This window comes from Podarcis pityusensis (genome assembly GCF_964106645.2).
Source record: "Podarcis pityusensis genome assembly, chromosome: 9".
Classification (NCBI taxonomy): Eukaryota; Metazoa; Chordata; class Lepidosauria; order Squamata; family Lacertidae; genus Podarcis; species Podarcis pityusensis.
The window spans coordinates 56,548,171-56,571,945 of record NC_138034.1 but is presented as its reverse complement, the minus strand read 5'-3'; the positions used below and the strand labels follow the sequence as shown (position 1 = coordinate 56,571,945).

Sequence of the window (23,775 nt, the reverse complement as noted above, 5' to 3'; positions counted from 1 at the left end):
GAGGTATTTAAAAGCTCGTAGTTTACTCTCAATTTTGTCTATGGGCAAGAGGAAAGCAACAGTTACAACCTATATGTTCAAAGAGGCCACCACAGCTGGACTTGCTTGACACATACATTCCATTGGTAGATAACCTCATTGTTTGTTAGCAGTTTACAAACATAAGATCCAGCAAAAGGCATATCTAATTCAGCATCCTGTTTCTTACTGTGGTTAACCAGATGCTGTGTCTCAGCCCACAAGCAGGACATAAGCTTGCCCAGGAAAGATACAACTGCACCCAGCTTTTGACAGTCTGCTCCACAGAAGGCTTCTATAGACAGAAAGCTTCTAGAGAGCCAGTATGATGTAGTGGTTAAGAGCGGTAGTCTCGTTATCTGGTGAACCGGTTTCGCGTCTCCGCTCCTCCACATGCAGCTGCTGCATGACCTTGGGCCAGTCACACTTCTTTGAAGTCTCTCAGCCCCACTCACCTCACAGAGTGTTTGTTGTGGGGGAGGAAGGGAAAGGAGAATGTTAGCCGCTTTGAGACTCCTGAAGGGGAGTGAAAGGCGGGATATCAAATCCAAAACTTCATCAAATCAGAAGGAAACTGAGAGAATGCTCCAAAATGGTAAAGAAAACATACAGATACAGTATGATTTCCAATGCTGAGCAAGTACTGGCAGATACATACAGCTGACAAGACCATGTGCTGTCAAAACTAAAATTTCACAAGTAGCATCTTGTTGTCAAAACTGATGTTTAAGCCGTGTGCATCTTTTTGTTTTACACCTCCCTGCAAGAGATTTGCTAAAAATAAAAGAAAGCCTAGCCTGCTTAGATCGCATCTTTATGTTCCATGAAGCATGTCTAATAAGTTTATCAAGGACATTTATGGACATTTGCAACATCACGTACATTGCAAACAGTACACAGTCAACAATAAATAGGGAGAGAACAAGAAAACATGCATTCAATAACTCTTTTTCTGATGAAAATTGTTTGGGGTAGGCTTGTGTTTGATGAATTAATATGACATTAAGCACACTATTAAGAGGGAGAGATTATCTAAATAAATTATCTAAAGATTTATTTGTTTACCAAAGACCTAAAGAATTTTGCCCTGGAAGGTTTTGATACAATGTAAGCTTGAAACCTGAGTCCAATTGATTGTCCAATTTTCTAAAAATCAGTAATGAATTTCTGAAGAGAACTGTTAAGAATTTGGCATGCATCCTCTGATAAAGTACTCTCAGAGCATCCTGGGATTAATAAACTGAATTGGGGGGAAATGGAAAAGTGTATGGTTAGATGTCCTCCCATGATCATATGAATTTCCTTATATGAATTTGCCAATAAAACCTTTGAATAAATACAAACAGCACAGCAGACATTCTTTGTGAACCTATCAGGCTCAAAAGGGGGTGGCATTTAAATGACTCTTTTTCTTCTTAGAAATATTTTCACAGGGTGGGGCAGCATAGGCTACATTTGCGTGCCGTCTTCATTTGCCCAGAATGCCTCTGGGCCATGTGTGACATTCTGAGGAAATGACAATTGCTGAAGCTTGAGACTTTGTGCCAGCTGATGCTTCACTTCAGGTATTTATCATTCTCTTTGCCCTCCCAATTTTTTGCATGGATGTTGCAAGTGGTGTGCTTTGAAGACTTCAAGCTCTGCTCTGAACTAAGGGATGCATTCAGAATTCAAATCAAAACCAGCCCCAGCATCTCCAGTGTTGCTGATGGCTCCCTGGGACTCTCCTGTGCCTCCAGCTGTGGAACATCACAACAGCTTCTTGTTCCCTCCCAGAGACATATTGTACTCCTTTTCCCTCCTGGCTAGTGTACACCCCCCTCTTCAGCCTTGGATGGATCCATGGCTGGCCAAACGTAGCTGAGGGGTGTACACAGCCTCTCACAGGATGAAGAACTCAAGCTGCTTGAAGACGAGACAATGTGCTTGGAGTCAAAGCCCAAACCAGGAGCAGTAAGTTAGGGAGTCCTGCCCTGGCACACCCACTGATTCCACTCAAGGTTTGGTGGAGGGAACAATTCACACATGGCACCTCTCTTTACTCTATTTCCCCCCTTACTAAAAAAGATTGGGAGAAGTGCAGCAGGGAATTTGCAAAGTGATCTCTTTCCAGCTGCATTTGCCTCTTGTTAAGAAGCCAAAACAACAACAACAACAACAACAACAACAACAACAACAACAACAACAACAACCTGGCAGTGTGACTGATGGTGTAGCATTAGGCTGGCCAGATTAAAGTTTCCAAAGTAAGAGACACTGGAGTTATTGATGTCTGAAACACGTCTGTGCAAGAGTGGATGGGGAGAAAGGGAGAATCCAGTCCATTCAAAGAGATCTGGGATCTTTTGAAATACCGGGTGCTCTCCTTTAAAAATATAATTACACCCCCTCTATCTACCATTGCTCACTTCAAAGTATCAGAAGGGTCTGTGAGAAACACACATAATCTGGCTGTGATGTTTCTTACTTGGCATTCTTTACTCTACTGTGTGACTCTCTGCTGGGACCTCCCTGTGATCAAATGCCTTCTGAAGTGCTTCTTTTGCTCCTACCATGGCTATAGAGAAAGGATAGAACTCACACACTTATTTAAAGTGCCACTGTTTTGATTTGTTGAAGAAAACTACTCTTCATGATGAATGCATCCTTTCAAACATGGACTGGATCTCAGATCAAACCTAAAATGGAATGCAGGAGAGCGCATGGGAGACTTGACTAGATCAGATTCTACTTGATATTGTAGGTTTCAGATTACACCTAGCAGTCTCTCATCATGTGGAAGTAAAAAACTGACTGTCTCTAAGCATATATGAGTTTCTGTGTCTCCAAAGGATCTCCCGCAGTCCTGTATAGCTGTAATTCACAGCACAATCTTATACACGTCTAGACAAGCTTCCCATTAAGAAACATATGTCCATGGCAGTGGTAGCAGATGATGATAAAGATGATAACAGCAACAACAGCAGTATAGCTAACAAATTATCAAGGGGGAGAAACATTCACTGTATGTTTTGTATTGAAGTGAAGCAGGACAATGGGACTCCCTTGAGTCCTGTGTCCAAAATTACCTGAGCCGCACCACTAGAACAGATGCCATGGAATATTATTTGTATGGGACTACATAACCAGTGAGGTATCTGAAAGACACAATCTCTAACAGAGATCCTTCAAAACACTGAACAGTGCAGAAACCCTTTCCCTACATCTAGGTTAGATTTACTGCAACACAGCATACGTGAAGCTGCCTCTGAAGACGGTTTGGAAACTTCAGCTAGTGCAGAATTCAGCAGCCAGGTTGCTCACCAGGACAAGACAGTTTGAGCATATTATGCCAGTTCTGGCCAAACTACACGGGCTGCCAGTTAGTTTCCAGGTCCAATTCAAAGTTCTGGTTTTAATCTATAAAGCATTAAATGCTTCAGGTTTGCAATATTTTAAGGACCACCTCTCCCTATATTAACCAGCCTAGACCATGCAATCAGAATCTGAGGCCCTTCTTCATGTGCCTCCTCCATGAAAGGTCTGGAGGGCCTTTTTGTGGTGGCTCCTTGCTTGTGGAATGCTCTCCCCAAGGAGGCTTGGCTGGTGCCTTTGTTACATATATTTAAGCACCAGGCAAAAACATTCCTCTTCTCCCAGGCCTTTGGCTAATTAAACAATCCATGGTCTTCAAAAACACACACTCTCACTCTCTCTCTCTCTCTCTCTCTGTGTGTGTGTGTGTGTGTGAGACAGAGAGAGAGAGAGAGAGAGATGGATTTTGTTTGTTACTATGTTATTTTGTGTTTATATATTATAAACCACCTTGTGGTGCTCGGATGAAGATCGGTATAGAAATTTAATAATAATAATAATACTGAATCCAGTATAAACAATCCAAAGGACAATTGTTGTGCTGTACTCTATGCAATTTCTTAATTCATGGAGCAGAACAAGACTATCAATGGATTCATTTTATCAGTCTGTTGCTATCCTTTACAGAGTATCTATAGAGAGTATAAAAACATATTAAGGAAATAATATATTCTGCAGTATTCACTTCGTGACATTTTAAAACGGAAGAGCTCTCAAACACAACTGAACCCTTTGTTAACAAAAATATACTTTTCATCCTTCTCATGTGTTATCAGACAGGGCTCTGTTTAGATATTCCAGCCACTGGAATTGAGATTATTAATTATTAGGAGCAAGGTTTATTCAGCAGTAAAATGATTTCTCCAGAACAATCTGTCATTCTTGCTTGCTTATGGTTTTTTGAAGGATGGCCTATTTCTGACCTGCTAAGAAGTGGACAGTTAATTAATTTTACATGGTCTCATTCTACTGCTGGTTTGTGAGCCAGCATATTCTACAGGTTTACTTAAAACACACACTAGTGTAGTTGAAAAAAAATGCTTAACTTTGGTTTTACATGTTTTTGATGGATTCCCTGCTCTTCAAATAATAAACTTCTTTGAGATCCTTCATTCAGTCAAGAGTGTGTGTAAATTAGGATTGTGAGATGATGCACAATAAGGAGGTCTTGAAAAAGCACATAGTTGGTAGCAGACAGTAGAATTCAAACACAACAAAAGAGATTTATTAAAACAAATGGCACCAACTTTAACCATAATCCAGAAAAGGTGAGGCAACTATCTATGTTCAATTGCTTTCAGACAAACAGTTACACATGTCAGTATTTTTTAATATATCCCAATGAAATAAACTGAATGTAAGAATGCTTAACTGTGGGTGAAGCTGATATTTTTGTGTTTGCGATTGTATCATTGATTGCTGTGTTATTGTGGGGTTGTTTGGTTGGCACTATGCTGGGATATTTGTGGACACAATTTGCACCATCCTAGAGTCACTGGTGATGAGCGCCGCAACCCCAGAGTCGGTCACGACTTGGCCTAATAGTCAGGGGTCCCTTTACCTTTACCTTAGAGTCACTGGTGAACACTTTTTCTGAGTGACTAGAGATGGAAGCATCTTGACTGCAATGGATGTGGGAATTTACATGGATTCATGAACACTATCATGAGTGATATTAGTATTGCAGGACATTAGCAAAGACTGTTCCCGACTTGAGACAAACCAATTCCATTTCACTGGTGGTGGTGAGGAGAGGGTAACTTAATCTTGTTTTAAAACAGAACTCAATGCAACTCCCAACTAACATGCTTATTGCCTGCTTCTGGGCAAAACTGGCCCTTTAGGATATCTTAGCAATCAATAATTTTCTTCCCTATCAAGAGCAATATATAATAAAAAATAAATTAATATATGTAAACTTTGCAAAAGTAGTACAATCAGTTTCTTGTAGAGGGCTTGTCTGCTTGATAATGAAGTGCTGATTCTTCTTGCTCACATGTGATCCTTTATTTACCAGTAACGGAATTGAAAGAATTTCAGCAGAGAGAACAGATGGACATTCCCAACTGTGGATCTTGCTGTCCCCTAACGTACTTGATATTCATAAATGGTGCTGTAGTGTCTAAGCAGTGTTCACTATGCTCCATGTGCTGGGTGTCTACTGTACATAAGGTCTGTGTATGAGTTCAGCTATGTCACAGGGGCTAAAAAGTAATCACTGGCCTGCTTTGCTTCTGTACATATACTAGACCTTGTGAAAAAGCAAAATGGGTCATTAAGGCAATGATAGATCAAGGATGCAACTCTCCAGGACAACAAAAACACAAGGATAAGGCTGACACAATGCAAGTAACATTATTTTGCCTTAGCCATTGTTAACATAGTATTAACATTAGTATTGTTGTCAAATACACAAGGCACCCCACTTGAATTCCACGAAGGCTAATATTAACATATAAAAAGCCTGATTCAAAGTACAAGAGGCAGAAAATTATATCATTTCTATATGCAATCCTGGTTTGACACTTATAAAGGGAGGAAGAAGCACTTCGACTGCAGCAGTACATAAAAGATCTTGCTTTTTCTTTTGTTTTGGTCATGCCATGGTGCATGCCTATTTCTGCTGCTTGAGAAAGATGGAGGGCCCAATGCAAAAGAGACAGGAGAGCCAGCAACAGCTAAGTGACCAAGCGTAGGCAGATACAGCCACACATCAACAGAATGGGTGTCAGATCCAGAACCACGAATCTTTTGATTCCAGAAGCATCAGCTTTTACCACTAGGCCAGCCTGAAAGAGCTTGGCAAATGTTGGACCTGGCCTGCTTTCCTGCAGAGTCGGGACTTTTTCACCTTGCCTCCTCTACTACATTACTGCTGCAAATCTGGTTAAGCATTGAAGTGTAAGGATACCATCAAGGCTGCTGTAAATGTCAGTCAGCCCTGCTCAGCTGGCTCTGTAAATCCCCTGGCAGAGCTGACTCATCAAGCAGAGCAACTCATCGCTATGAACTGGTCCACACATTATGCTACGTCTTAGCTGGTTTTAAGCCATGGATGAAATGTGAATATGCCTCCCGCCCCTGCGAGTGTTGTATGAACATGAGTCATGATTTGTTTCACAAACTATCATTTAATGTGAACAAGCAGTGTGCTGGTGCACATTACACAAAAGTTCCCTCGGTTTTCCTGCAACACGCCAGCCACACTGTGAACAAAATAAGCCAGGGTCTGGGTTTGCTGTTTTGTGTGAACCAAGGTTTTTTCTCTCTCCAAACCTTGAGCAATAAAAAATATTTGTCTTCATTTACCACTCATGGTTTGATTGGGGGAAACAAACCACGGGTCTGGGATTGAACAATGCAGCAAGCAGGTTCTGGTTTACTTCATCAGCAGCATGGCAGAGACTTTTGAGCAGAATTCACATTAAACCATAGTTTGTTTTAAACGATGGTTCAATGTGGTGTGTGAAACAGGCCAATGTCACATATACACATATGATACTGTTGTTAGGGAGAGAAGGTTACCAAAAAAAAGGGAACAGGATAATAACTTGCATACCGCTCATGCCATGTTGACAAATGCTTATATGATCAGGGGCTTTGCCAGAAAGCAGTAAACTTTGCCACAGTTTGGCACTATAGCTTGGTTCACACACATACACCATTTGATCAATGATTAGCTGAATGTATAGACTGAATGGATTTGTAAAAACTTGTGTAAAAGTTTCAATTGTGGTGTTGCAACTGTGAGGACTCATTCACACATGCAAGTAACCACTTGACCCTTTTCCCATTAGCTGATAGAAATACAGTGGTACCTCAGGTTACATACGCTTCAGGTTACAGACTCCGCTAAACCAGAAATAGTGCTTCAGGTTAAGAACTTTGCTTCAGGATGAGAACAGAAATTGTGCTCCGGCAGCGCGGCAGCAGCAGGAGGCCCCATTAGCTAAAGTGGTGCTTCAGGTTAAGAACAGTTTCAGGTTAAGTACGGACCTCTGGAACGAATTAAGTACTTAACCCGAGGTACCACTGTACGTGCATTAACCAGCCCTACATGTTGTCAATAGAGAATGAACACAGTACTCAAGTACTGTACAGTACATTTATGAAATAGGAATGGGGGGGTGGAAATGGAGACACCTGCAGGTAGAGTCCACATAGGCTTACAAATATGGAAGCAGCAGAAACTGAACGTCTATGAATACTTCTTATGTAAAGAGGCAGACATTTAGCAAGCAGGACTGACAATGATTTTATGCCTTCTTGCATGTACAACAGCGCATGGAAGACAGGACTTCAGGGCAACTAAATTGGCACATTTCAGATATGCTTCTCTGAAGCCCTTTGCTACAACGATAATCCCTCGATCTGAATGCTCCAAATGCTCTCAAGTACTGAATGGACAGAGGATTTGGAGTTTTGTTTGCTGGACAGCAGGAGAGTTTTTTTTTCAATTAATAGAACAGCTATTACAGTAAATGGCTGGCAAGGGACAAGATGTCTCTACTTCTCCTGCTCCCCCTAATGTAATTTGACCTTTCCACAGTGCACACATGGCAATCTCATCTCAGAGATTTTACACACTGATTGCACAACAAACAGACAGCAGAGAAAGGGGGAAGGGAGTGCTTCTTCGGTCAGTGTTTCCAATTCAGTTCACAGGAATGCCTATAGTGTCTCTGGAAACATTGTTAAGGCTAGGACAGAGCGAGGGCTTTCGTAATGAACGGCTGTCTTATGGAAGCTTACAACATAAAGGATTGTGGGGGAGGGGGACAGCAAGAGAGAGTATTTATTTCTGTCCTGGCTTGAATAATTGTATCTTGCACAACTACAAAGGCAAAATATCCTGAAGTACTTTGAGAATAACACCTTCCAAGCCCTACATCCTGGAGGGTATTTACTTGAACAAAAGCAAATAGTGCAAGGTACTTTATTCATACCCTATTTTATGTACTGGGGTGCCTTTTTAATTTTCAAAAAAATCAACATAGTCTCATGAAGGCATCCCAGAGCTCTCCTCTCCTCTATGAAACAATCTGACCTGGATCACATGATACAGTAAACCAAACTGTGAATCTACAGGTTTCTGGAGAAGAGATTGTAGCTGCTGTGCTCCCCCTTGGCCTTTTTTACTATGGTGCTGCACTGAGCTAAGTTTGGTTTAGTGTGCTGTCTGAACCCAGGCTCAAGGTTGAGCTCTTTCTCTGCTAACCATGAGCAAGGGATACACCTTGTCTGCAGCTTGTGGTTAGTGAGGAGAGAGTTTAGCCACAAGTCCCAGTTCAGATGACACACTCAGAACAGTGTGGCAGTCAAAACAACAAGGGCGGAGGGCAAAGTGGCCACAAGCTCCTCCCTGGCAGCTCAAACATTTGTGTGGTCTTGGAAGATTGACTTGCTATGTTGTGCAAATCAAACCTCTGTCTACACATGGTGGACATGGTACACAGAAAAAACCTTAGTCTCAACATTCTCCTTTGTAAAGTGATGAACTTAAGGTATGTACGCACTTGTCTTCCAGGAGATACTAATCCTTTACTTTTTAATCTCTTTCTTCCAACCAGTTCACAGGTTTGCCTCCTGCTAGGACAATCTCTTGTCAATACAACCATTCCCAGTCATTCTGAAGACATAAAAGAGGAAAACAGCAACCTCCATGGCAGTGACTATCTTAAGAATTCTCTTTCTGTTATTTTGACTAAAGAATCTGACATTTCCTTCCATAAACACCATGCAATAGGCTTTGAATGTACAAGCAGTATGTATCTGGAGAGCAATCCTTGTAGCAAAAATAAAAGGAGGGGAGGAGAGAGAGTGGAGTCTCCCATAAACTACTGTTTCAAATCCTCTAAAATAGCAGTAGGCAAATTATCTCTTAAGAGAATACATTACAGATAGCATACTCCTGTCAGATCCATGGGAAAAACCCCTCATATTTTATGAGTGATATCCAGCTGAATCCGAGTAGACCCACTGAAATGAATTTAAGTCCATTATTTCAATGGGCTACATTGAATTAAGTTCTACTCTGAGAAGACCCAATGAGATTACTACACTTACATTAGTCATGTCAACTAATTTCAGTGGGTCTACTGTATGACTAACATTGGATACAACACATGGGTCTACTCTCGAGTATGAAAAACACTAGGCTTAACCCTATGTTTGTAGCCTTCATGATTTTGAAGTTGTTGAAAATACACTTATTAAAGATTGCAAAGGCTGGAAAACCTTCAGTCAAGGAAAGAAAGGTCCAGATATATTTGTTATTTGCACATCTCATGCTTCTGAAAACACATTTAAAAGCATATTATATATATAATTTCATTCCTCCCCTTTCCAGATTTGGAATGAATCATTTCAGTATACAATAGGATCATCAATGAGTATTTGTGCTATGCTTTATTTGCTGCGCTATGATCTTAACGGTGTTCATGATAATGATATCAGTTACGTGGCTGAAGCATTCAGATCAGTTTCTGCTTTCAAGCTTGCAGTGACTGTTCAGAAGCCGCCTTTGGTGCTAAAGCTAGTGGTGGTGAAGTGATTAAGAGTGTTGGATGAGGACCTTGAGCCTCTTGGCCTATTTTATAGGATTGTTGTTGGGATTAAGTGAGTGGGAGAATCATGTAGCCCACCTTGAGCTCCTTGGAGGAAAAGGTGAAATGTGAATGCAATAAATAAAAATCAACCAAATCTGCTCTTAGCGATGCAATCATTCAGCAGCTGACTTCATGAACTTGAATATTGTAGCCATATTGTGAAGAGCTCAAGCTGTGAAAGCTGAAGATCCTGGTTCAGTCATGTATTTGCTCACCAATATGGCAACTGCCACGCTAAGTACTGCATTTTCTTGGCTCCTGCTTTCATTTCATATGCAAGTACAGGCAACTTTTTGTTCAGATGGAGGCCATGGTGACCCAGAACATTTACTTTGCAAAAGGAGCCTTGATGCCACTGCTAAACGGATTCTAAGTATCTTCGCATTTACCCTTGGCTTTATGATTCTTCTGCAGAGAATTATGCAGGAACAGAGGTAAATTTTATAACCAGCTTATCATTTTGAACTCTCCTAGGAATAAGAGTATATTCAACACAAGGTATTATTCTGCTTAATAACATTCTGCAGTGTTGTTGTCCCTCTCAACCCCTGGCAGCCCAATAATAAAATGGAGGTTTCTTCAAAGACAGTTTTTGTACAAGGATCTGTCTCCTTCTCAGGATCAAATTCTGAGAAGAGTTCCACCACTGAACTGCTGGAGGATGCTTATGATATAGAATAAAAAACTTATGGACTAGTTGTAACACATCAGACAAAACTGGGATTCCCCCCCCCCCATGTGATAATTAATGTGGCCACTGTTTATATGGCCTACTTTTAAAATTTATTTATTTTACTAGTATATATTTGTAAAAAGAAAAGAGCCCCCTTTAGCAACCTCCCTTTTGGCAAAATTCATTATATTTCATTATACTGAATTCATCACATTCATTAATTATATTTCCACAAATGAATATAAAGCCAGGTTTAGTCCAAACTGTTAATCTTTTAAAACACATAATCAAAACAATTACTTTTGTAATGTTATTAAATATTCTGAATTCCGTACAGAATTCTTTACCTTATGAAAATGCTCCATTTATCACCAAGCCTATTATCTATTTATCTACTTTCTCTGACACTGATCAAGTTCATTAATCTTACTGCATTTCTGAAGTAAGCAATTTGAGATTAACAGGACATCCTTCTTTTTCCAATTAAAGCTAATGGTGATTTTTGCTGCAGTAAGAAGGCAAATGATGATTTCTGAACTGTCTGACGGAATCATTGATGTCACACAGCAAAATAATACTGTTAATGGTGCAATGGCAAATTAAAGCCTGTCATTTCCTCCATGTGTGCTCAAGAACTAAATCCCATTTAAAAAAAAACATCCAGGCTTGTTCAATATGTTCCATCTCTTACTGGGCAAAAATGAATCTTTCCAAACACACCGCTTGCGTGTGCAACACCACAGTACTGACTGAGTTTATGACCATTCTAACACACATTTGCACCTAATATATAGTGAAACTTTACCTCCTACATGAGAGAATGAATCAGATAGACACCCAAGCTTCCCTGGAGTAAAAGAGATCTGTATGGGCTCAGTACTGACATAATAGAATGTTAATGCTAGCTCAACTAAAACATTGCATAGGCTACATATACTACAGCAAAGCCAAAGGTGATCCAAATCAGGACACTCGTTTCTTTGGTCTTGGGCTCTTGCAGGAGCCAGTTGACTTATGGCAAAGCACAAGACTAAGAAACTAGTGTTTTTTGTTCCAGTGCTCTTGCATGAGCCAGCTGGCTTGCACCAGAGCACTGGACCAAAAATGAGACATTCTGTGATCCAATCAGAAGCTGGGATGGCTTCTTTAAATTGGGACGGTTGAGCAATATGCAATACCTATTGCGATGTAATGGGAAACCATTAGGGTTGTATGTTCTCTAGATCCCTCCTCTTTTGCACCCAAGAGAAGATGTAAAGGTTTTGCTTCCTCTGAAACAACAACAACCACAGTTTCTTATGACATGAGATCAGGGAACCGTGGTTTATTTAAATGAAAGTTAAAACAGCCAGGATCAAACTGGTTTCAAGTACAGTGGTACCTCAGATTACAAACTTAATTCGTTCTGAAGGTCCGTTCTTAACCCAAAACCATTCTTAACCTGAGGCGCGCTTTCGCTAATGGGAGCTCCCGCTGCCGGCACGCCACCGGCGTGTGATTTCTGTTCTCATCCTGGAGCAAAGTTCTCAACCCGAGGTACTACTTCCAGGTTAGCGGAGTTGGTAACTCGAAGAATTTGTAACCCGAAGCATTTGTAACCAGAGGCACCACTGTACTTACCTGTTCTGAAAGCATAGTTTAAATTAACCACAGTTTCCAAAGTTTGAATATCACGAGGCAACAATAGTTTCAAACAGAAGCAGATGCTTCCAATTTCCTCATGGGATGTACAAGATATGATCTCAGTGTCTCTGGGCCTAGTTCATATAGTAGGAAGCCACAGTTTCCAATTTAATATGAACTGCATAATGCCAAGGCATTATAAAAAATAATAATATTAATAATATTAATATGAGGGCCTTCTCGGTAGTGGCGCCTGCCCTGTGGAACGCCCTCCCAGCAGATGTCAAGGCAATAAACAACTATTTTACTTTTAAAAGACAACTGAAGGCAGCCCTCTTTAGGGAAGTTTTTAATGTCTAATGCTGTATTGTTTTTAATATTCAGTTGGAAGCCGCCCAGAGTTGCCAGGGAAACCCAGCCAGATGGGCGGGGTATAAATAATAATTTATTATTATTATTATTATTATTATTATTATTATTATTATTATTATTTGGGCTCCTTTACAGCCATCAAGAGTTATCTCACAGCTTGTACAGACACCCTTCTGACCATGTTGACAGCCCATTTGTCTCTTATACTAAATGCATGTCTAGCTTCCATTAATTCTCTGAATCACTTAACACAAACATTGGAATGGCATAACCGATGTGATACAAGATACCTGCTCTTCTACTGAGCAAGCCAAAAATAAAGGCAGAAATCCAAACAAAGTAACTCAGCCAGCTGTTTCCCTTAGAAGCGTAAATTCCTCCTCGTCACATTAAACAGAATTTGTTGACAGAGCAATGCACATCGATCCAGAAGGCTCTATGATGAGCTCTGCATGTGCAATGGAAATGATGAGTCCCTCTGTTCTGACATCACCTCATGTGATGCTACGCTCTCTGACGCAGAGCAAACTGCTGCTGTCAGTTCCATCTGCCACCTATTTCTTACAGGCAACAAAGGTAGGCTTAGGCCAAAAGATACAACCTTAACAGCTGAATAGAATACAGTGGTACCTCGGGTTAAGTACTTAATTCGTTCCGGAGGTCCGTTCTTAACCTGAAACTGTGCTTAACCTGAAGCACCACTTTAGCTAATGGGGCCTCCTGCTGCCGCTGCGCTGCTGGAGCACAATTTCTGTTCTCATCCTGAAGCAAAGTACTTAGCCCGAGGTACTATTTCTGGGTTAGCGGAGTCTGTAACCTGAAGCGTATGTAACCTGAAGCGCATGTAACCCGAGGTACCACTGTATTGGTAGAAAGACAGCAACATGCTTTTGGGATTTCATGCTGCAGAAATGAGAGAGAGACTTAGAATAGCTCCGTTGCTCTGCGCCCACAGAAACATACAACAGGGTGGTACACTTAGATTACCCTAATGAGAAATCCTCAACCAATTTATTGTAGAGGTTTTTTCTTAATATGATAAAGTCAGAGGAAATACAATTTCCACCACAGCAGTAAAATTAACATTAGCATCATTAGAGGGGATGCTATAAAGTACCCTTTTTATTGTTCTTTTTTCTCTCACAACTGTACATCTTTATTTATTATTTCCATTTTCCCTTGATTTATTTGAAACTCCACTTTTCTCATCAGCAGCCTCTTGGAGTGTGTGCATGCCTTCTAAGAGACACTATACAGGACCTGGGTTCAAAACTACAATGGGGTGGTAATTTCCCCAAAATAGTGTGTGGTACCTCCAGACCACATTTCCGGCAGGGATGTGAAAGGAACTAGTAGGCCATTTAATGAAACAGACAAAAACAGAAACAGACATATTCGGGGGAAATGTGCTGCTATATGATCACGATACCTGCAAAGCACTGACTTCCAGAAAATGGGAACATACTTCTTTGTTACATATGTCACTCAGAAGTCTAATGTTAATGATCCCATGTAATAGTAATAACAATTTTGTTCAATCAGATTGTAAACAAGACAACTGCAGTTTAGAAATAAGCTTTATATTAACCCTGTTTTTACAATTACGCTTCAAGAACACTTAAACACATTTGGGTGAAGTACATAATCAGAGAATATACTGGCTAGTAATCAGGAAATGCTTGCTTTCCTAGAGCTGATATATTAATGCTTTCCATGGACTGCTTGCCAGCTAAAGACTGGTGCAGGTGGCATTTTGCCCTGGAGACCAAACACAGCTGCTCTGGGATTTTCCCAAGTTCTTGCAGCCAACTGTCCAAGGCACCAAAAACACTCTCCAAGCTAGATCACTGCATGCGGCTGGGACAGTCAGCTGCCACCTTATTGCAGACAGAAAGAACGAAGCAGACACTGTGCTAGGATTAAATAAGCCGTAGCTTTTATTCACTCATTAACATAACTTGCAACTTGCATGCAGGCAAGCAATGAGATTAAGTTCATTCTATGATCAAGAAAGTTGGTTTGGCTGTTGAAGCACACTTGCGCCCCTTCTCGCTCTTCCCTTCCAGTGTGGCCCAGTTCAATTCTGAGCTGCTTCCTTCTGGACAAATCTGTCCTCTCTGTAAAAAGCAACATGGTGTTTCCCAAACAGCTGCCACTCAAGACACTGCTGCCAAGAATATGACCCTGGTGTGGCCCCCCAAAGGATGATGGAATCTCTTGCCTATTGGTTCCAGACCTTCCTCCATGATTCATCTTTTGAGAAGCTCCACTGAACAGTCAGCCAAATTAATATAATTCCTTGCCCTCCACCCCCTGCAATGGCATTCTAGGGAAGACCAAAAACACACCTGGCCACAGTCAATTAGGTACCACAAACATATTGCTAGGCTTCAATAACGTGACCTAGTCAATGTGCTCATCATCAAGGAAGGGTCCATGGGAGGGTTAGGTGCTACCTCAGGGTCAACAAACTTTTTCAGCAGGAGGCCAGTCCACTGTTCCTCAGATCTTGTGGGGGGCCGAATTATATTTTGGGGGAAATTCCTATGCCCCACAAATAACCCAGAGATGCATTTTAAATAAAAGGACACATTCTACTCATGTAAAAACATGCTGATTCCTGGACCGTCTGTGGGCCGGAGTTTGCCTACCCATGTGCTACCTGAACAACTCCCAACTGCACTGTTGAGGGTGGGAAATGCTCTTTAACATCCCTGTTCTCTTATTTCTCTCCCTTTGGTCTCACGATGGCAAGGAAACCCTAGCCATCATGATAATGTCCCTGTTCTCCCCTAACGTCAAGCTCCATTGGGGCTGCTACTTCCTCACTGCTGTCACAGTCACATCCCATACCACGATCTGCACTACAGAGGCAACTCTAGCAAAACTCTTCCCCTTAAAGAGGGACTAAATACAGTGTCTCCTAATCAGATACTCTTGAGTTTTGTTTTCTTTCTTATCAAAGTTATCTTACCACCAGGAAAAAAATTGCAAAAAAGCAATTTGCATTATTGCATTTATAAAAGAATTGGGCACATTCATTTTGGGCATTAAACTTTGGAGCAGACATTTTAATTTGTTCATTTTTTAAAATTACAGCATACACACCTGCACATTCAGCATCATCTACCTCAGGCACTGACATTCCAGAAAACACTCTTCCATTCTTATCACGGAAGTGCTCAGTGGGGGCTTCCAAGTAATAAGGAGTTAGAAGAACCGAAGTTTCTACTTACTTATTCGAGTATGTCTTGTGTGATGAGGTTATTACCTCATGGCTGGATGCCACTTTTGAGTTAATTAAAATGTTACTTTGGCATGTGTCCCACATTGAGGGGATTCCAAAGAGTGAATATTAACCTGAGATAGAAACTAAGATTGAAAGTGCCAACCTTTGCCTGCAAACGCAAAGCAGTCTGCTGACAGGGCTGAAATTCCTTGAGCCAAGCTGAAGTAGAATATCTAGTGCTTGGTCAGCAAGTGGGACACACTTTTCCAGCTCAGCTTAATGAGTAAAAAGGCTATGACCATCCATATCTCACATTTACAACTTGTGTTTTGCCTCAAAGACTAAATAAAAAAATTAAGTCATATGGACTTTTACAAAGCTGCTATAAAATAGTGGTAAGAGTTTGAACAACAAAGCAGGAGGTCTTGGATTCTATTTCTCTCTCATGAGGTGGCCTTAGGCAAGTCAACTTCAGCACCCCCCCCCCCAATTAAGTGCTTTGCAGTGTCCTGTCTTAGGGGATACTTTCCACTACGGCAAGAATCCCTCGTATGTTTCAGAAAATTATAGGCTACACTGTAGGTTCCATTCTCAGTTGGCATTGCACTGTTAAACCTCACTGCTTGTTTGCATATTACTATTATTATTAAATTCCCACTATCTACACTTTCTGGAAACAGCTGAAGATATCTTTGTTCTGACAAGCTTTCCTAGCTGGCTGAATAGATCTCTGACATGTTTTTCTCCATTTATTTTATTTCATTTCAATTCATTTGCCATTATTTTCTGAGCTGTTTTTAACTGTGTTTATTATATTGCGTATATTGCATATATTACACACAAACACAATGTAATGGATGTAGCAGTGCTCTCATCCCTCGATTTTAGTGTATTTAATGCAGTCCCATCTGGGGCCAGAATCTGTCCTGCTAATTCCTTGCTATTTCAGGGGAATCAAGACCCGCTGGCCATGTTACAGAGGTGGAATAGTTGTGAAGAAGAGATTAGGCGACACCTGCCAGTGCTATCCTAGGATTTGCAAAGTATTAACCAGCTGCTAATTCCTAAAAGAACTCATCTGCAATTTTAAAAAATGAGAAGCAAAATGACGTGAGTAAAGGCACAGAAAACAGAGCTGGCTTCTGGCAAGACTTTGTGTGTGTGTGTCTGTGTGTGCGCACGTGCGCGCAATTCACTTTTCAGAGTGCTCATCTAGACCAATCAACAAAAGGTTTACTCTGCTGTTTCGGATAAGGATTAGTTGCAGCTAAGTGTCATTTCTGAACAGAGATTCTGAACTTTAGACATTTCTCCTCTGGCTTGGTAAAATCATATTAACAACATTTATTTACTTTCAATTTGTTAGTGAGGCTTGGGTGTTGTTTGTTTGTTTACTATAATGAGAGAGAGAGAGAGAGAGAGAGAGTTGAATCTTTTCTTGGCTTTGAGATGGTTTTAAACAGATGTTACTAGAAAACATCAGCATTTGGCAGAATCTCTGATAGCAAAGCAGCCCGCGTCAGAAGCAGGCTTACTGAAATCTGGGACACGAGTGCTCTGTTTTGCTAGGACTCCAGATCAAGATGTGAGGACACTGAGGAAGTATGAAATCTAGGATTCTCAAAGTGGACTGGCTTATTTAGGAACAGCAAACAATTAATTATTAGAGGAGAGTGCCTGTCTCTCCAGTACTTCTTCATTGGCAAAACAGCAGTATTTGTATCACCCACTTTCTCAATTAGTACAACACACATTACCACGATGCCTTCCTGCTTATGTTTAGATGTCTAGCTTGAGGCCTCTCCCTTAGTTTCATGGGACTCTGTTGCCTCACTTTCCCATTGTTCCAGTTGGTACCATACCTGGATGAAATGAAGCTCAGACAGCCAAGTCATCTCAGTTTCATCTCTTGAATCCCTGCGTGGGCCCAAGAATTACATGCAAAATTTTCATCTCCACCTTGGATACCATGCTCAAAGGCTTAGTGATGGCTGCTTAGAATAAAACAGCAAAAGCCACACATCGATCACGATGTGCCAAAGAAAAGAGCTGCAGAGAAGCATGGTGGCAACATTTGACATTGTGCATATTCAGCATATCTCTGCACAGCACACACTTTCTACTACCCACCCTCCAACCTTCCTTTCCTTTTCCTTGAAAGTGAAACAGATTTCTTGCCCTTTGGGCATTGCTGAAATGGGCGTGAATAAGAATTTTTGAGTAGGGTTCAGTGTCCTGAATAGCACCATATTCCTATCCCAAGGGGGGAAATTGCCAAAAGTTGTTGCTCCCTCAGTCTGTTTCACTCCACATCCCATCAGCCCCAGCCAGCATGACCAATGCAAAGGGATGATGGGAGTTGTGGTCCAACAACATCTGGAAGACCACTGGTTCCCCATCCCTGTTCTATGAATATCTCCCACTCCATTTACTTCTGTTCCTCATTATTGCCACTAAAGCCCAGCCCCAGAAGTGTTTAAATAAACTGAAAGTCTAAAAATGTTTATGAAAAAATAAAATTACACAAATGACAGTGGAGCAAATCTACTTAATTTGCATAGCATATTGTGGTTTTCCATATCTGATAACACACAAGCCTATATACACTGTGGAAGATATTCTTAAAATGGAGGCAATGTCCTATTTAGAGGATAAAAACATAAAATGGCATTAAGAAGCAGCTAAACTCGATTACATAAGTTGCTGGATGTTTCTCTCTCTCTCTCTCTCTCTCTCTCACACACACACACGGTCACAAGCACCTTCACTTTATTCACATTATATTTATTCATTTCAACAATTTGTATACCACTTCATCATGCTCCTCTCACTCAGTAATATCCAGGAGACCCAATACAATTCATATATTTATATCACACAATGTTATACAGATAGGCTGATCTATTGGAGCCTGTGATTTGTAACCTTAAGAGTTGAAGAGGCTGTCCTTTATTAAATGAGAAGGAGCAAATATGTGTTTTCAAACCAATGAAGTATAAATCTATTTTTTCCCCTCAGGACATTTGCTCAGAGTTCAGCCTGCTTTGTCTCCTCACCAACAACTTTTGAACATCTGATATTAACATTTCAATTCATTTGGCAGTCATATTGGCTTTTGTACAACTCATTTGTGAAACTTCTTTATTACAGCAGCTATTGATCACTTGCAAAATCCCTGCCGATATTGCAATAGCAGCCAGTTGCAATCTGCTCGCTTTGATACTGGCAACTGGATGAAATTGAGCAGAGGAAAATTTAAGCTGAACATCAGGAAACATTTAGAAACCAAGGTCTATTAGCCACTGCAATAATTTCCCAAGGGAGCCCCAGAAGATTCAATGAAGTAATTTAAAACTAGAATGCACAGAGAAGGAGGGAGGGAAACCAACACAACACAAATCCTGCAATGAGAGAAGAAGGGCTTGTACATGCTCAGTTTATATAAAAAATGTTAAGCAGTTTCTGGAGGTCTCTTTGAGCTTCTGGCTTAACTTGATATACACAGACGGCATGCTGGTGTTAAAAACTGTTCTTGAAAGAGTCTCTCACCCACAATCAAGCTTCCTCCACTATAGCTCCTTACAAGACTTTTGTTAAACTCAGTATTTCCTAAGAAGCGAGTCTTGCTAATTTCAGCAGAACTTAGTTCCAAGTGTCTGCACTAAAGGGCTTCACCAGGGGGCCACTTTGCCCACAAAAACATGGACAATGCCAAGTTGGCTGCACCAGTGCAACGTACACCCACTTCTGCATTGTCTCATTGCTAAAAGCTGGTCTACTGGAACATTGGCACAGAACCAGAAACCACCACCATATTCAAATGTGATCCACAGCAGATCTACAAAGCTATAATACAGGTGAGATTGGTAGTGGGGAAATGGACAGAGATGGCTAAGAGGATACTGGATAACATTGCTTTCTTGTGGACCATCCCAACCCACTCTATGGACAACAGGGAGGAAGCAATATTGGCACAATCCTAAACAGTGACTATACAGCAGTAAGCAGTTATGTTGGAGCATGAAACTGAGAGGCAGAACAGAACAGCCCTGCAACTGAATCAGTAGAAGTTCCTAACATACAACAGGTTTTACTGCCACTTTTAGAAGGGTATCAGTCACTTTTAAAAGGAAAACAAATGAACCAACTGTGAAGAGCCTAAGAAGAGCACTGATGGAGACTAATGACCCATCTAGTTGGGTCCGCTGATTCCTACAGTGACCCACCAGATGCCTATGGGAAGTCGAGAGGCAGGGTTTGAAGGCAACATCCTTTCTCATGGTTGTTTCTAGCAGCTGGTGTTCAAAGGAAGTATACTACATATGGAGGGTCAATACAGCCATTCTAGGTAAGGGTAGATTATTTATTTAGGAATAACTGAGGATTTCCCCCTCCTCCTCTTCTTCATTGTTTTATGCATATCTCATTACAGCCTCAGAAATGATCTGTTTACAGGAAAATATAGACTCCAGAGCCATGATTTAAAAACTAAAAGGGCACCACCCACCAGGGAATTCACCCCATAAATCCCGCTGGAATGAATGGGAGCTACACTCTGCAACTTTTACAAAACTGCCTCGTTTCAACAGGGTTTCTGCAGAAGAACTATCTGCTGAACTGTGCTCTCTGAAAGGCGTGCAGTGGACAAAGCAAATGCATTTCCATTCAGATACACAACCCAACGAAGAAGACAATTAAGATAGAAAGATCAAGGCACAAATGGTTTCATGCAAATTAATGACTGGGTGGGAAAGTTTTCTCTGCCTAGGGCAAAATCGGGTTCTTTAACCAAGCACAATTCATTAATTCCCTTGGCAACGTTTTGTTGTGATTGTTTCTTCCTTTTCCCTCATTTGTTATTTCTTTTAACATTTTTCTCTTTTTTTGTTATTAAATGTCTTCTTTCACGACAATCACCATTTTCCTTTTTCCATGGAAGCAAATCACCAAAGCTGCAACCCAAATGCCTCCTCCCTCTCCTCCTCTTAAGCTAGATTGTGCATGGTTTGTGGGCTCAGGTACCCAGCCACTTCTGGGTCACTCCATCAGTACAGACCTCTTCTTCCGCCCACAGAATGGGTGGATGAGTGGAAGGCCACTCTCTCAAGCTGGCCCTGGCCTGATCTGCCTCCCACCCACCACCACCTGCCCGCCTTCCCCCTTTCTGGTGCTGCTGCCTCTTTGAGCTACCAAGCTGGGGATGCACTCATGGCTCCATACATCTTCAGTAACAGCAGCTGTTTGAATTGATGTTTAAGTGTGTGTGCTGGCCTGCTGGATTTGGAGAATGGCATTACTATGCACAGGTTCACTTGTGAATGGAAAACTTGCTGGGGCAAGGACCAACCTCTGCAGCTTCTGTTTACTTTGTAAAACATTGTGTGCGTTGATGACTTGATGAAAATAATATCATTTGCTTAGTGGGCCTCCTTATTTGGCAGATACAGGTGACCTTTGTCCACATAAACCATCAAGAAGATGTTTACTTATACATATATACACGCAGCCACATGCACTCAAGATACACACACACACACACACACACACACACACACCAATCATCTGGTTCTCAAAAGTCATGCAGAACACCTTGTTGCCCAGCAAGATGAACACAATATTCACCACAATGAACAATGACCCCACCAGTCATGTATTTCAGTCTACCAGGTGCTTAATAATCCCTCCCACACCATTTCTACAGTCCCAGTAAAAGAGCGCATAGATAAAGGCAAAGGGACCCCTGACCATTAGGTCCAGTCACGGACGACTCTGGGGTTGCAGTGCTCATCTTACTTTATTGGCCGAGGGAGCCGGCGTACAGCTTCCAGGTCATGTGGCCAGCATGACTAAGCCGCTTCTGGAGAACCAGAGCAGCACACGGAAACGCCGTTTACCTTCCTGCTGGAGCGGTACCTATTTATCTACAGTACTTGCACTTTGACGTGCTTTCGAACTGCTAGGTTGGCAGGGGCAGGGACCGAGCAACGGGAGCTCACCCCGTCGTGGGGATTTGAACCGCTGACCTTCTGATCGGCAAGCCCTAGGCTCTGTGGTTTAACCCACAGCGCCACCAGCGTCTTACAAAAGGTTTAATACAGTGGTACCTCGGGTTACATACGCTTCAGGTTACATACGCTTCAGGTTACAGACTCCACTAACCCATAAATAGTACCTCAGGCTAAGAACTTTGATTCAGGATGAGAACAGAAATCGTGCTCTGGCAGCGCGGCGGCAGCAGGAGGCCCCATTAGCTAAAGTGGTGCTTCAGGTTAAGAACAGTTTCAGGTTAAGAATGGACCTCCAGAACAAATTAAGTACGTAACCAGAGGTACCACTGTATTCCACTCTACATGGATTGTGGGTTGTGATCGGCACAACTGGGTTACAGATGGTGCAGGCCAGAGGAAGTGAGGACATGTGATAGTACAGGAAACAATGGAGAGGGAAGATATCAAAGTTGCAGAGGAATGCATTTCAAGTCACAACACTGCCCTCCTTCAGGGACAATTTTTTTTTTATTTTTTTTTTTACCCCAAAGAACTGCTTAAGCAGTCTTGCACACTATTGTCAGAAAAAAGATTGTGATGGCTATTTTAAGCTGACATTTTTATTCTCCCAAGCATTTGGACAGCACAAATGGTTTGGATTTGAATCCTTGTTTCTGGTGTTCATGCACATGCTGGAAGAGGATAGATATTTTACATTCTTAAGTGAATCTTTGGATGAAAACTTTTAGTATAGATGTACCTGTTTTGTTCAAACAGATGCTCTATTTATATTGCGTTTCTGTATTTTATTGTCTTGTAACTTGCTCTGGAGCTCCTTTTGGGTTTGTGAAGTGATATATAAATTTAATTAACTAAAATAACTAAGGAGCACCTTTGAAGAAACTGGTTATGTTCCCCCATAGAAGAGCAGTTCTGTGACTTGACATAGGGCCCTAATGAAACAATTCCTGTGCACTTTCCTACCTAGAGAGCAAACGTCTTTCTGTCCCACTCAAGGCTAGTCTAACATAAAAAATGGACTGAACTAGTCCCATTCCAATACAACAGGGATCAGAATCCTTTTTAATGTCCTTTGTGTTATGTACAATAAATGTTTTATGATCACATTGCATCAGAATTCCTGTTATTTTGCCATTGTTATTTGTACCTACCAGTAACTGGGGCATCTATATCCAGCAAGTTTTTTTCCTGGCGGAGAATTGAAGCACCCTCTGTTATTATTCTCAAAGCAACACTCTCTTCCAGCCTTCCTTCCTTCATAAGGTGTGCCTTTAGGATATCCACACGGGGCTTTCCATCATTGTCAAACACTTCCTTTGCTGTGAGCCGATGGCTTGGAGGAAATGGGACAGCTGCAAGAACAAAGACAGATGGATTCAATACACCAAGCAAACCCATTAGTCCCAATAAAAACAAAGTTTTTTTTAACTACCGGTAACCAATTTGGTTTTCATAAACTTTCCGTATTTATTAGACTGTCAGGCAATAAGACTGTTTCCTCTTGTAGTCAGTAGGCTTCTTGAGCACTTATGTATACTTTGTAATCCCTAGCAATTTAACTTTAGTTTAAAATCTTAAGTAAATCCCATAAGAATAATATTTTCTTACTTATACCCCTCCCACTTGAATGGGTTGCCCCAGCCACTCTGGCCGGCTGCTCTCATCCCACCCTGCTCTCACCCTGAAAAGACAACGGTGGCTAGCCCATGCATCTTAGCAAAGGATCAGGAAAGACAGAAGGTGCATCCTTTGCGAAGGTTCAAAACCTTAATCAAAAACTACTCAAGTTCAAGATAGGTAACTGTGGCTACTATGGACTTTCCTCTTTCCCCTGGCAATGCTTGGCTCTACCAAAGGATATTTCTGCAACCACACAAAATGCAACCAAGG

At 41.3% G+C, this 23,775-nt stretch overlaps 1 protein-coding gene across 4 annotated transcripts in view; it reads right to left on the bottom strand.

Annotated features, from left to right (window-relative positions):
• Nucleotides 1-23,775, bottom strand: part of PPP3CA (protein phosphatase 3 catalytic subunit alpha) — a 182,757-nt gene that overhangs the window by 74,378 nt on the left and 84,604 nt on the right. For all 4 annotated transcript variants that reach the window (XM_081020323.1, XM_081020325.1, XM_081020324.1 and 1 more), the window contains exon 2: nt 23,037-23,237. In XM_081020323.1, coding sequence (XP_080876449.1) covers nt 23,037-23,237 — 201 coding nt within the window. The remainder of the gene's footprint in view (nt 1-23,036; nt 23,238-23,775) is intronic.